Genomic DNA, 14,267 nt, shown 5'->3' on the forward strand with positions numbered 1-14,267 from the left:
GTGAGATTTTGTTTTTCTATATCTCATCTACTTTTCGGCAATGCAGTTCCCTGGGGATGAGAGTCGAGCACAATGTCCTACAGGTAGCATTAAGAAATGGGACCAACCAGTGCTGGGCCCCCTCTCTCTCCAAGTGGTCTCTGCATGGTCTGTATGTAGCCCTTGATGCAGTGCCATTCTTTGGGTATGTTCACACGGTAGAAAAATGTGTGGAATGTCCACCCGGAAAACATGGGCGGACATTCCGCACATTTGAAAGTTCTGTCGGGTGCTAGGACTGCTCGCAAATGCACCGTCTCATAGACGGCAATGAATTTCCGAGCGAAATCCTCAGAAAGAATAGACATGTCTAATCTTTTTTGAGGATGCCGGAATTGGGATTTCCGCCGAAGAAACATCTGTCCTGATAACATTTTAACCTATTGGGGGCACAGAGCAGAGTTTTAAATGCACATAATAAAAGTTAATTTTTAAGGGGTTGATTCTAAAGGGGTTTTTCACCCCGGGCTTTTGCCCTGGGGTTAGGTTTTTGTCAATAATAAGGGCCCCTTTCTGCCCTAAGGTCATTTGGATTCATGAATAAAAAATCTGCAGTGGACCTTGATCTGTGGTGGTTATTTTGCATTCACAGCATGTCATGTGTTGTGTTGGTTATGCAGAGAAAAAGGGTGACCTTTTGAATAAAATGCTGACAGTTTCCATATGCCGGACATCAATCCAATCCAATAGATAGTTAAATCAAATAGATTCATTGAAACATAAACAAAAACATGAAGATGCAGTAGATGACGCATTTCGGAGTTAGGCTCCCCCTTCCTCAGATCAATTGATCTGAGGAAGGTGGAGCTTACCCCCAAAACATGTTTATAGGGATCATATAGGGATTGCGATCTTAAATAACTGGGGTAATACATAAGGTGCCGTCCTTTAGTCTTCTTTCTTTTCTTCCCTGTATTCCAGTGTTGTGTTGGATCTGCTGCTAATTTATTGCACATTTTCAAAGTCAAAATTCAAGCTTTGTGGATTTTGATGCAGAATTGCAGCAGAAAATCTATTTGATGTGGATTTGTTGCTGTTCAAATGTTTTCACAGGGGAAAATCTGCAGCATTTTCGCAGCATGTAACACTACCATAACTATTGCATTATAATAGGACAACAACACATTAATGCTATAAGATGCCTATGTCCAGTTATGACTATCAATGTCCCGTTGAATGACCTGCTAATACTAAAGGTTGGGGTACTGCAAGTGCAGTATTTCCCAACCTGTGTGCCTCCAGCTTTTGCAAAACTACAACTCCCAGCATGCCCGGACAGCCTTTGGCTGTCCGGGCATGCTGGAAGTTGTAGTTTTGCAACAGCAGTAGGCACTCTGGTTAAGAAACACTGTGCTAGTGTCTTCGTGTCAGTATTGTAGGCTATAGACATGCATCACTTTATACTTTTTCCAGTGCGTATGTAAAAATGTTGACTGTCCTTGATATTTGGATAAGTTATCTAAAAAAAAAATAATTAATCAGGTTGGAAACCGTGACGCAGTATAACATGTACTGAATCTTTGATGCTCTCCATTTTTTTTTCCTAAAAGGACTGTGATCAGGGAACCGCACACTGTGTAGTCTTTAGATGTCCTCTGTACAGTTTTGACCAGCAGGTGGTGCTCAATGTTCATGGACGGCTTTGGAACAGCAGCTTTTTAGAGGTGACTATATCTAGTAATACTTTCTTCTTTTATTTTTACAGTTTTCAACAATATTATAAAAATTTAAAATAAATTGTACTTATATCCATAGGATTATCCATCTGGCATCAACATAGAATTGTTAATCCGGGCAAACATTACTGTCAAGTCCAGTATTAAGAATCTTGTGTTACGAGACGCTACAACACAGGTACGCAGTGATGTCCTTCTGTTAACGTCTATATTGTATTCTGCATACAAAGTATAGGGATTGTTGGTGCCCTACAGGGGTTTTTTGATTTAAAAAAATAAATATTTTTTGTAATATGGCTCCCTGTACTTCAAATAAAAAAGACTGCATACTCACCTCCCCCTGCTCCCTCACCACTGCAGATGTCAAGTCTTCCAGTCTCCACTGCAGTCCTTTTCTTCCTCCTTCTAATAACATATAGAGGGACATTCATCAAAACATGTGCAGAGCAAGAGTTGACCAGTTGCCCATAGCAACCAAATTGCTTCTTTAATTTTTTAAAAGGCCTTTGAAAACGAAAGAAGTGATCTGATTGGTTGCTATGGGCAACTGGTCAACTTTTTCTCAGCACAGGTATTGATAAATGTCCCTCATTGTGCCCACTCACTGGTCTGATCAGGCAGTTCCTGCCCTCATGAACCTTCATTGGGAGAAACTAGAGGAGCAGAGTAGTGGAGACTAGAAAACATGACAGCGGCTACGACAGGAGAGTGGGGAAGGTGAGTATTTAGGATTTTCTATTTTCAGGCATATAAAAAATATGGATGTTTTTCTGGAAAACATTTTTAAATTCATCTATTTTTGTATAAATTGTTTTTTATCACAAATACATAAGAAATCTCAAGATCAATCATTAGTCAGCAAACAGATATAAAGGGTGAATGGACTTGCTATGGGTAGCAGATAACAGTTTTATGCCTTTGGCTATGTTTGCAGATTTCTGTGAAGCTGTATTCCGACCTCGATGTTGCGGTTCACGGAGGAATTCCCTGGTGGATTATCCTTATTGCAGTGCTGGCTGGCATACTGCTACTCCTGCTGTTAGTGTTAATCCTCTGGAAGGTAAGATAAGACTCTTTCCTATGAAAAGAATACTATATTGTACGTCTCGATAATGTGCCATACAAATGGGCAGAAGAGCTGGTGATGTATCATATGTGCAAAGACTTGTGTCTAGTGATGTGCATCAGGACCCAGCCATCTTTCATATGACCTGAGGTATAAAAAACATTTGTGGCTTTGTACAGTGCATCCTATTCTGCACTATACATGTACACTCACTGGCCACTTTATCAAATACACCTGTTCCATTGCTTCTTAACACAAATAGTTAATCAGCCAATCACATGGCAGCAATTCAGTGCATTAAAGGGGTACTCCGGTGGAAAACCTTTTTTTTTTAAATATAAACTGGTGCCAGAAAGTTAAACAGATTTGTAAATGACTTCTATTAAAAAATCTTAATCCTTTCAGTACTTATTAGCAGCTGTATGCTACAGAAGAAATTCTATTCTTTTTAATTTCTTTTTTGTCTTGTCCACAGTGCTCTCTGCTGACACCTCTGTCTGTGTCAGGAACTGTCCAGAGCAGCATAGGTTTGCTATGGGGATTTTCTCCTGTTCTGGACAATTCCTGATACGGGCATCAGGTGTCAGCAGAGAGCACTGTGGACAAGACAAAAAAAGAAATTCAAAAATAATAGAATTTCCTCTGTAGTATTCAGCAGCTAATAAGTACTGAAAGGATTAAGATTTTTAAATAGAAGTAATTTACAAATCTGTTTAACTTTCTGGCACCAGTTGATTTAAAAAGAAAAAAATCCACCGGAGTACTCCTTTAAGGCATGTAGACGTGGTCAAGTTCAAACCTAGCATTCAAAAAGTGGATTTAATTGATTTTGAAAGTGATATGGTTGTTTGTGCCAGACAGGCTGGTCTATGTAGTTCATAAACTGATTATTTACAGAAACGCCATAGTCAGATGCCATAATAGAGGGCCCAATTCAATCTTTGCTACGTGTAGGGCCGTAGCTATAGGGGGTGCAAAGGTTGCAGTTGGGGGACCCCAAAGCATATCTGCCCCATAAAAGACCAGTATTATAAATGGCACATGGGGCACTGTTGCAGATATTGCATCGAGGCCCAGAAAATACAAGTTACGCCTCTTACTATGGGGCCCCCATTCTTCTATATACACCACTGCACTATATGCTGTTCTGTTCCTGCTATAAAAAGTGATGAAAACCTCTATGGAACCGCTAATACTGCAGACTAAAACATAGAATTCATCTCCTTTTCTAATATGCTCCCCCATTGCCATTATTTTATACTGCTCCTTTGTAAAGGGGTACTCCGCCCCTAGACATCTTATTCCCTATCCAAAGGATAGGGATGAGATGTCTGATCGTGGGGGTCCCATCACTGGGACCCCCCATGATCTCTGTGCAGCACCTGGCGTTCTAAACAGTATGTTTAGAATGCTGGGTTCCCGTGGTGGGCGTGATGACATCACGCCACACCGCCTCATGATATCATACCATGCCCCCTCCATTCGTGTCTATGGGAGGGGGCGTGACGTCCGTCACGCCCCTTCCCATAGACATGAATGTACAGGGCATGGCGTGACATCACAAGGGGACGTGGCATGTTAAAAGGGTAACAGAATAATTAACCTGTATTCATTTTGATCCTGGGTCCATGCATCCACTTAATCCATAGCCCTCTATTTTATCTGGCTCCATCATGTCCTCACACCTTGCACCTTGACATTGCGTTCCTTACATTTTCTTCAAATGGTCCTTTCAGTGTGGCTTTTTCAAGAGGGAGTCCGCAGAATCCAAGTATACCACAAATTATTACCGCGCACATCTGGGGGTGCAGCCGTCTGAGCTGCAGAAGCAAGCCGAGGAGGAGTTTTAGCTGGTAACACCCAGCACGTGTGTGTTATGAGTTCTTACATTGCGCCCCATATTTCCAAGTCTAACATTGAGATGTTTGATAAAATAATACAATAATACAATAAATTAAAAGGGGTTGCGGCATGTTGTGGTTATGGTTTGGATTGGCGTGCAGTTTTTTGCAATTTATGAGTATTTTCTTTTACGGATTAACGACACAGCAGTTTTTTTGTCAGTGTTTTAAATCAGTTTTTGTTAGCCAAAGCTTTAAATGGGTACTCTGTTGCTAGGCATCTAATCCCCTATCCAAAGGATAGGGAATAAGTTGTCTAATTGCGGGGTTCCGGCTGCTGGGACCCCCAGGGATCTCCGTGCAGACACCCGGCGTTTTGAACATTATGTTCAGAACTCTGGGTTTGGGTGGTCGTGATGACCACGGCTGCCCAAACCCAGTGTTTTCAACTTTAAGTTCAGAATGCTGGGCATCTGCACAGAGATCCCGGGGGTCCCAGCAGCCAGACCCCTGCAATTAGACAACTTATTCCCTATCCTTTGGATAAAGGATAAGTTGTCTAGCAACAGAGTACCCGTTTAAGTGCAACCTACATAGTGAAAAAAAAAAAAAACCTGTAATGGAAAAAGTGTTTTGGACCTACTCCTCATTTTGGCTTAGAAATACTGATACAAAATACTGACCAAAATAATGTCATGTACAAGTATCCTAAAGAATGCTGATGCATGATGTATTTAAACTATTTATTAATATAAAGGGGACATATTTTAGAGACCTACTGCATAATAGGAGAATCTTTGCTACCAGATTTTAATAACAATTGTTTGATAAGGCCAAAAAAAAAATTCACAATTTTAACATCATGCCTTAAAAAGGTGTTCTGACACAAATTTTGTCATTCCTTATTCCACAAGAATCCTTTATTTTAAATGGTGCAGTGGGTCAGCACATGCATCACTTCTCCATTCATTGTCTGTTTCCCCTGGAGCCCCCAGTACAGTGCCCAGCTACATAGATAGATACATAGATAGGAGATAACTAAATGCATGTCAGGATATCACTTTAAGACTTCATTCTTAGCTACACACCTTTTCTGGAAATGTTAGGTGACATATAATTTATTAGTAAACCATGCCCATTACCAATAAAATGGATATTTCATCTTAAAGGAGGTCTATGGTACACATTTTTTATAATCCCCTGTGCCCAGGCTTAAAAAAATAACAAACTTTAACTCATCTTCCTACATTCCCCCCGTTGCGCTGTTATTGGTGTCTTGGTCCTCTGGTGGTGGGCTTCTTCCTGGGGGCGGGTCCTCATACGGCACACAGCATATCGCTGGCCGCAATGATGTCTCGCCTCGGGCGGTGATAGACTGAGCGCACTGTCATGTTAGGAGCCTGGGCCCAGTCTTCTCCCTGCTGCCCGGGCTCCTTACATGACAGTGCGCTCAGCTTATCACCAGCCGAGGTCGGACATTGCTGCGGCCGGCAATATGCTGAGCACAATACGAGTCACTGTCCCCAGGAAGCAGGAAGAAACCCATCACCGGAGGACCAGGAGGGGAACGCAGGAAGGTGAGTTAAAGTTTTTGTTACTTTTTGCAGCCCGAGCACAGGGGATCATAAAAATGTGTACCACAAACCTCCTTTCAAAAAGCTCTGCTGAGATAAACCCTATCAGGGCCTGTAACATCTAAAAAGAGTCTTGACTTGTGTGATACTAATGTGTATCTTAAGGCGGTGCATTTGATTTTCTTTCTTGCTGTCTCTGTGGTCATGATTTAGTTGGTGATGTGATGTATGATGTCATTAGTTGCCACGTCTCTCAGCTAAGATCAGCAATGATTCGAATGTAGGATTAGTGATCTCCATGATGTACAGTAGTTGTATATTTCCTCATACATTGAGGACACATGGTCACAATTTACACCGAAGACTAAAGCCGGCTCTAGATGAGCATAATGTAGCTGCATTTTTGCATCTTTATTACAGACGCATATCCAGGCCTGATCTCCGGTCTAATGACCATAACTGACAGCATCATAGGTCTCTAGACCCAAAGTCGGCCAGGAATTTCATCCGTATTGGCCGTATTAGGCTAGGTTCACACTGAGGAATCTCCAGACGGAAAATTTCCTGGCCGGAGATTCCGAATGCAACCAGTATCGACTGAATAGCGCTAGGACCATGTGGACATTGCAGTCCCCAATAGACAGCAGTGTGTTCAGTGAGGATATCCACCTGAAGAATGAGCATCACCCCATTCTTCAGGCGGATATTTTAAAGCGGATTTCCCGTTCACAAATTCTGCTTCCAAAATTCCAAAGTGTGAATTTGTGAATGGAAAACCCATTCACTAGCTCGTGCATTTTAGCAAGCAGAATTTCTGCCTGCAATTTCAAAGCGGAATTGCAGGCAGAAATTGCGTAGTGTGAACCTAGCCTTATACTAATCTAAAACAGGTACATTCATACAGACAGGTAACCAGTGAGTTTCCTGCAACAGAATTTCTACAGCAGAAAATCTGCAGCAGACCCCATTAAAGGGGTATGGCAGTAATTTTTTTTTTTATTTGACTATGCTACAGGGGCTGTAAAGTCAGTGTAGTTCATAATATAATGTCTGTACCTGTGTGTGACGGTTTTCTCACAATTCTTCTGTGATTTTCACCCCAATATTTATTTTTACCAGCATACAAAATTACTGTTGTTTCAGATTTTCCCAGGTTGCAATGCGGCCGAGACCTGACTCACTAGTCAGCTGATGACAGGGAGCCTGTCTTCTTCAATGGTTGGAGGGATCCCTTGTTGGGAGAGAGATCAATCTCTAACTAATGCAACAGCTGTAGGCACCCTGATTGAAAACCACAGGTCTTTTGAATGGATGCAGCTCATTTATGTTTCAATGGGTGGGGTGGCTGATGTGTGGGAGGGAGGAAAATGGAATTATGGGATTTGTAGTCAAAAAAAGAAAACTCAAGCAGGAAATACCAGTCACACAAAGCTAGCCACAGTGTTATGGTAATATCACAACATAGCCATTTAGCCCCAAGACAAGCGCAGATCCTTCCTGAGCATGTCCATTACTGTCTGACAGGTACATACTAAAATTACCTTATGGTGGATAACCCCTTTAAGGTCAATGTAATCTACTGCAGATTTCAGAGATTTCACTGTGGAAAATCTGCAGAGGGAAACTCAAACCTGCAGTGGGAAAAGGCTATGTGCACACAGTACCCTGCCCGCATGCACATACCCTTAGGGAGAATTTATCCCTCCTCAAACAATCTTAATTTTTTCGCTGCAAACCTCTCTCTGCTATGACTTACTTATGCACATATCTATATGCTATATATTATTGCCAATTTATCTTCAACTTTTCTTATACCTCTACATAAATAGTAACTCTTCTATCTTTGTAAAAAAATAAATAAAAGATAAGTTGACAGTATCAAACCAGTCATAACCAGGGCCATAAAAACTCCACCCCACTCTTCTCATCTAATGTTTCTTTGCTTTCTTTCCAGTGTGGTTTTTTTAAGAGGAAAAGTTACCAGGATGAGAAGCTCCCACAATACCATGCTGTGAAAATTCCCCGGGAAGAGCGACCCATGGTCCTAGAGGAGAAGACAGGGACCATTCAAAAGAAAGACTGGGTGACAAATTGGACTGAAGATGGGTCTGCAAACAATGTTTCATAACGCCATCTTTCTTCTTGGACTCTGACCCTTCCTGTGAACTATCCTCGTAATGGGAAGGCAGGATCCTTTGGTTTTGGGTGGTTTCTTATAGATTTGGTTTTATGCTGTTTTGTATATAGAGAAATGACTATATTTGGAGCCATCTCTGCTGCTTACATTGCTAAGATCCATCAGTCACATCTGTGGCATCAGCACATTACAGCCTTTTGGAGTGAAATCAAGGGAAATACGTCTTATTGCAAATCCAGAATCTTCATAGAATAATACTGGCTCCGACTGAAGAATAGGAAAAAGTGCTGTGCAGCCTTCTAAATATGGAGACCATTGTGGATATATTCCTTCCTGCAGTCATTGTCACTGATACTGGTAAATCACTGGTTGCCTGCAAGTCTACAGCCCGGGAGACTTTCAGGATTGTACAGATAAATAGCTTGGACATTGATAGAAAATAATCACAAGACTATAAAATAGTATAAAAACTTGACATTATGAAATGTATATATGTAAGAGTGAACATTAGCTTATAACCTCCACGCCCAGCTTGTACAGCCTGAACTTGTATAGCATTTCAAGTCTGAATGGTTTGACCATCATGAGATATCTCCAGAGACTGGTCACACGAATACAAGTCAGTAATACTGAGTATTAGTGAGTGCCTTTATGGATGGTTTACTGACAATGTAGTGCATATCGATAGCTCAATTTTCATGACAATCCAGGTAATACATCTGCTGATATAATGGTACGATTGCTGACATAGTCGTCAAGATAACTCTAATAAAGACTAATTGTATGAACTGTTGATCATTGGTCTCCAACCTGAGGCTCTTCAGCTGTTGGGTGATTTTAGCCCCCAGTATGACATGCTGATAGTTGTAGTTCACCGACAGCTTGAGAGCCACAGGTTGGAGAACACTAATCCAAACCACTGTTACTGGTTCATTTTTTAAGGTGTCTACAAATAGATATTAAAAGAAGCCTCTTTAAACAGAGATCGTATAGATCATAATCACTGCTCATTTAATATGTCACTATTGTTGGTTACCCATAGTGTAATGTTTTGATTTGATTGTATGTATAGGTATTCTAAGGACCAACATTGATGGCGGATAGACACCAGGACATGTCTATAGAGCTAAAGCTGAGAAACACTGGCTGAGCCATAGATGGAGTATAGTTTTGTGTATCAACATGTTTTGAGCTTGTTTCTATTACTGTACTAATGGACTCACCTTTGACATTGGCACTGTAGTTTATCACAAAAACAGCCTTTACTTATATACAGTACACTTTCATCTCTTCCACAAATAGCATTTATTACTGCACACCTTCTATAGCGGAGTTACGGAGCTTTGATGACTTTAAAGGGGTACTCCACCCCTAGACATCTTATCCCTAATACAAAGGATAGGGGTTAAGATGCCTAATCATTGGTGGGACCCCCGCGATCTCCCTGCTGCACCCGGCATTCATATAGAGCATTGGGTGCAGTGCCGGAGGCTCGTGACATCAGAGCCATGGCCTCTCGTGGCGTCACGGCCACGCCCCCTCAATGCAAGTCTATGGGAGGGGGTGTGACTCCCATCACAGCCCCTCCCATAGACTTGCATTGAGTGGGCATGGCTGTGACATCACGAGTCTCCGCCCTGCGATGCCAGAGTCCGTCACAGAGCGAAGTTCACCGGGACCCCCGTGGTCAGACATCTTATCCCCTATCCTTTGGATAGGAGATAAGATGTCTAGGAGCGGAGTAGGTAAATATTATGATTGTTGGAACATGTGCTCTTGTTATGTATGGGCACTCCCTGAGAATGAACAATACATGAATTACCCATTATAGTACAGATGGAATTCTGTATGATTGAACATTAAAGAAGGTGTATGTCATTTTTATATCAGAATTGTGGTAATGAAATAGCCGGATCATAAACATTGTTTTGGCAGTTATATTGTATTACTATTGTTTTATTAGCAGTTAATACAAGCCAATGGATGCACTACAATTCGCTTCAGGCATCAATTTATATCCTATCAAGTGATGACATAGAATTTTACCCAATAGCCACTTTAGGGAATCACCAGCGGTCCTTTGAAAAATTTGTCCGACTTAAAATCCCATGCTTACATACACACGTATGAAATTTCTATAGCAAAATATGTACATTGGGCTGAGTGCAGAGAGTGTTATATTGGTAAACAATATATAGCATTGGGGGGAGGAGAAGATATATAGGAAGGAGCACAATTGAGTGTATTGAGCTATGGGCTTGTACAGGGCAACACCCCTACAAAAAGTTTTCACTCTCAGGAAACCCCTAATACCATTCCTTCCACAGGAACGCTTGGTGTAAAGGTGGGTTAAGCAATCTATATTTCTTGTTCTGGCTGAGTAGGCCCGAAATCAGTTTGCCTTCTCGGTCGTAAAAGTGACATATCTTGTTTCTGTGTTCTGGGAACCTCTGATCAGGACTGATGGAACCCCGGTTGGGAAACACTGAACTAGTAAATAAGTACATATTGTATTTTTTCCATTACATCTTGGAAGACCGTACACTTTAAGTGCTAAAAAGCACCATGATCACCACAATAAAGGAAAGGATCAATCTGATCAAGTACTTTTCTATATTTTTATTATACTTGATAGTGGAAGATACCAACATAAGAGCCATTCTGTCTGGGAACTTGTAAAAGTCTACTGGAAATCAACTGTGCCTTTGAATATAGAACTGAATGCGTCCTCCGTCAAGTCTTGTACTCATAGATGATCACTGTGATCTCTTCTTTTCTCCTGTTCCAATGTAAATGTCATCTTAACAAGGTGCTGGGGCCTTTACACTGGATGTGATATGTATATGACCAGTGCATACTGTAATTTATATTCAATATTTTTGTCATGACAAATGAGGCTAATGCAAAAACCTTAGAAAATGGTTACCTGAATAAATATATTTCTACATTAAGATTGGTTTGGTTTTGGCTTGACAATGCACAAGTATCACAATAATAAATGTATAGTTTGTTGCTGTTAATGATCATCTCCTGTAAACCAAGACAATTCTATAACTTAATTGTAGTGACATTTTGGCCGTATTTCAACTTGTTTGTTTGTCTTTTTTATTTTTTTTATTGCCTTTTTATTTTTTTTGCAAAAAACACAACCCACTTGGTGTTTTTTCACCCTTCATTGGCATTTTTGGCTCAGTGGCAGTTAAAAAAAAATTGCAGTATGCTGAGACTTTGTGTGGTGAGGGTGTGATGAGGGCAGATGGAATTACCCTAGAGGCAGATGGCATTAACCCATTGTGTTTGTGACGCCAGGGCGTGGTTTAACCGCTTCACCACCCGAAGGTAGGCCGCTGGATCCTGGGCTAGGCACAGGGGCAAATAATGACTCCGACACCAAGTTATGGAACAACAGCAGCTATACTGAGTCAGACAGGTGTAATAGTCTACACAGCTTGGCTAGGCCCAAAGAGGTGACCAGTGACTTCAGAGACCACAGGGCTTGCTGGGACTTATAGTGAACTTGGACAATTTGATGCACGGCCACTCTGACTTGAGACAGATTAACTTGGACTGACTTGACTGAGACTAAACCCCGTTTGTAGCTTACCAGGTTTTGAATTGGACCTGGGGGGTAGTGGACTTGTGGATCTATGGCTGCGTGGTAGACTTTAGGCCTCCTCTGGACTCCAGACACACTCTTACAGGACTTGACCTTACTGCAACTCAGCTAAGCAGGAAGAGAGTGAGCAGAGGCTCCACTAAGGGCTTATATGGGGAGACTCTGAGGGGTCTCATAGGTCACTCTGTAGTTCACATGTCACTGGTACCTTCCCTGGTTACAATCACATGACAACAGGTCTTAAAGGCATAACACATTTTATATGCAATACACTATACAATACAGACACTTAGGAACATACATAGGGTACAGGTGAAGGGGGGCCCAGGGGTCACTGTATGGAGGATGCCTGACAGGGTAGCAAGGGTACAGGGTGCAACTTAACAACAGCCGTCCTCGACGCCCAGTCCTGGAAGGAGGACGGCATTAAAGTAGCCACTGGTGCCTGGTGATACAAACAGTTCCTGGGGCATTGATACCGAATTTCCTTCTCAGGTATGAGGAATAAACAACAAATAACTGGGGACGCTATGTAGCATTGGTGAGAATGTCCTTACAGGCTCCTTTGTTAGCAAGAGAATGGATAACTGGGATGGTTAGACGTGAAGTTTTTGAGTCTTGCAACTGCATACATAAACACATTTGATTCGGATTGAGTTGCCGGAGGCTTTCTACCCCAATGCCTTAGCTGCTGGGGCCCTTCGGCTATAGCTACTTCTCCCCAGAACATTATACACAAGGATACACATTTTTAGACAACATAATATTATCTTTATACATGGTAGCTCTGTCACTATACTTGTTTATCTAGCTCCCAGGAGAACTCTCTGGCCAGTAGAGCACCCTGTACACGATGGACAGGAAAATGGTTAGACATAAGACATTACTGACTATTATGGACTGGGTAATATACATTGGTTAGCTACAGTCCTGACTAGACAGGACATTTGACTAGTTTAGATACACACAATGCTATGTACAACACTGACTTAGCTATACATGAACTGACATTAGCATTACTTATGCTATACTGACTATCATACAAAGGTACTATCACTCTCTGTATCTGGCTGGTAACTGTCCCTGTGTTGACCTTTGGAATCTGCGCAGCACCACCTCTGGAGAATCAAGGAACCCTCGGAGCTTCTGGAGCTTCAGCCGGATTGTAATGCCGAGCGCTCCGGGTCCCGCTGCTTCCTCCCTCTAACAGCACTCCGGTCACTGCTCCTGACCGAGAGCGCTGTCCCCCTATCAGCGGCGGGGATGTGATCCGCGTGGCGGGACGTCCCCGCTCACGGATCGCATGTCACTCATCGTCCTACCGCTGCTGCTTCCTCCCAGAGCCTGCGGCCCCGCTCCTTAGGGCGCGCACGGCCAACTTGCTGAGATTTAAAGGGCCGGTGCACCATTAATTGGTGCCTGGCCCAATCAGTCCAAAACATATATAAACCCACTTCCCCTTCCTGTCCTTGCCGGATCTTGTTGCCCTAGTGCCCTGAGAAAGAGTTTTGTGTGTTTTCTGTGTATCCAGACCCTTTGCCGTTGCCCCTGACTATGAACCTTTGCCGCCTGCCTTGACCTCTTGCTACGTCCGACCTTGCCTTTGCCTTGTCCTTGTGTACCACGCCTATCTCAGCTGTCAGTGAGGTTGAGTCGCTATCAGGGGATACAACCTGGGAGTTACCACCGCAGCAAGTCCATCCCGCCTTGCGGCGGGCTCTGGTGAAAACCAGTAACTTGTTAGAATCGGTCCTCTGGTATGGCCCACGTCCTCGCCTCACTGACACAGAGGATCCACTACCCGCATACCAGTCCGGTTCATAGTTACATAGTTAGTACGGTCGAAAAAACACATATGTCCATCAAGTTCAACCAGGGAATTGAAGGGTAGGGGTGTGGCGCGATATTGGGGAAGGGATGGGATTTTATATTTCTTCATAAGCATTAATGTTATTTTGTTCCAGGAATGTATCTAATCCTGTTTTAAAGCTGTTAATTTTTCCTGCTGTGACCAGTTCCTGAGGTAGACTGTTCCATAAGTTCACAGTTCTCATGGTAAAGAAGGCGTGTCGCTCCTTGAGACTAAACTTTTCTTCTCCAGACGGAGGGAGTGCCCCCTCGTCCTTTGGGGGGGTTTAACCTGGAACAGTTTTTCTCCATATTTTTTGTATGGGCCATTAAGATACTTATATAAGTTTATCATATCCCCCCTTAAATGTCTCTTCTCAAGACTAAACAATTGTAACTCCTTTAATCGCTCCTCATAGCTAAGATGTTCCATGCCCCATATTAGTTTAGTCGCGCGTCTCTGCACCCTT

At 42.4% G+C, this 14,267-nt stretch overlaps 1 protein-coding gene across 6 annotated transcripts in view; it reads left to right on the forward strand.

Moving 5' to 3' along the window:
• ITGA7 (integrin subunit alpha 7) overlaps positions 1 to 11,284 on the forward strand; it is a 258,860-nt gene extending 247,576 nt beyond the window's left edge. For all 6 annotated transcript variants that reach the window (XM_056562182.1, XM_056562181.1, XM_056562184.1 and 3 more), the window contains 4 exons: positions 1,590 to 1,703; positions 1,795 to 1,893; positions 2,650 to 2,775; positions 8,151 to 11,284. In XM_056562182.1, coding sequence (XP_056418157.1) covers positions 1,590 to 1,703; positions 1,795 to 1,893; positions 2,650 to 2,775; positions 8,151 to 8,324 — 513 coding nt within the window. In that variant the 3' untranslated portion in view covers positions 8,325 to 11,284. The remainder of the gene's footprint in view (positions 1 to 1,589; positions 1,704 to 1,794; positions 1,894 to 2,649; positions 2,776 to 8,150) is intronic.
• Positions 11,285 to 14,267: the final 2,983 nt, after the last annotated feature.

The sequence above is a fragment of the Hyla sarda genome, chromosome 2, assembly GCF_029499605.1.
Source record: "Hyla sarda isolate aHylSar1 chromosome 2, aHylSar1.hap1, whole genome shotgun sequence".
Classification (NCBI taxonomy): domain Eukaryota; kingdom Metazoa; phylum Chordata; class Amphibia; order Anura; family Hylidae; genus Hyla; species Hyla sarda.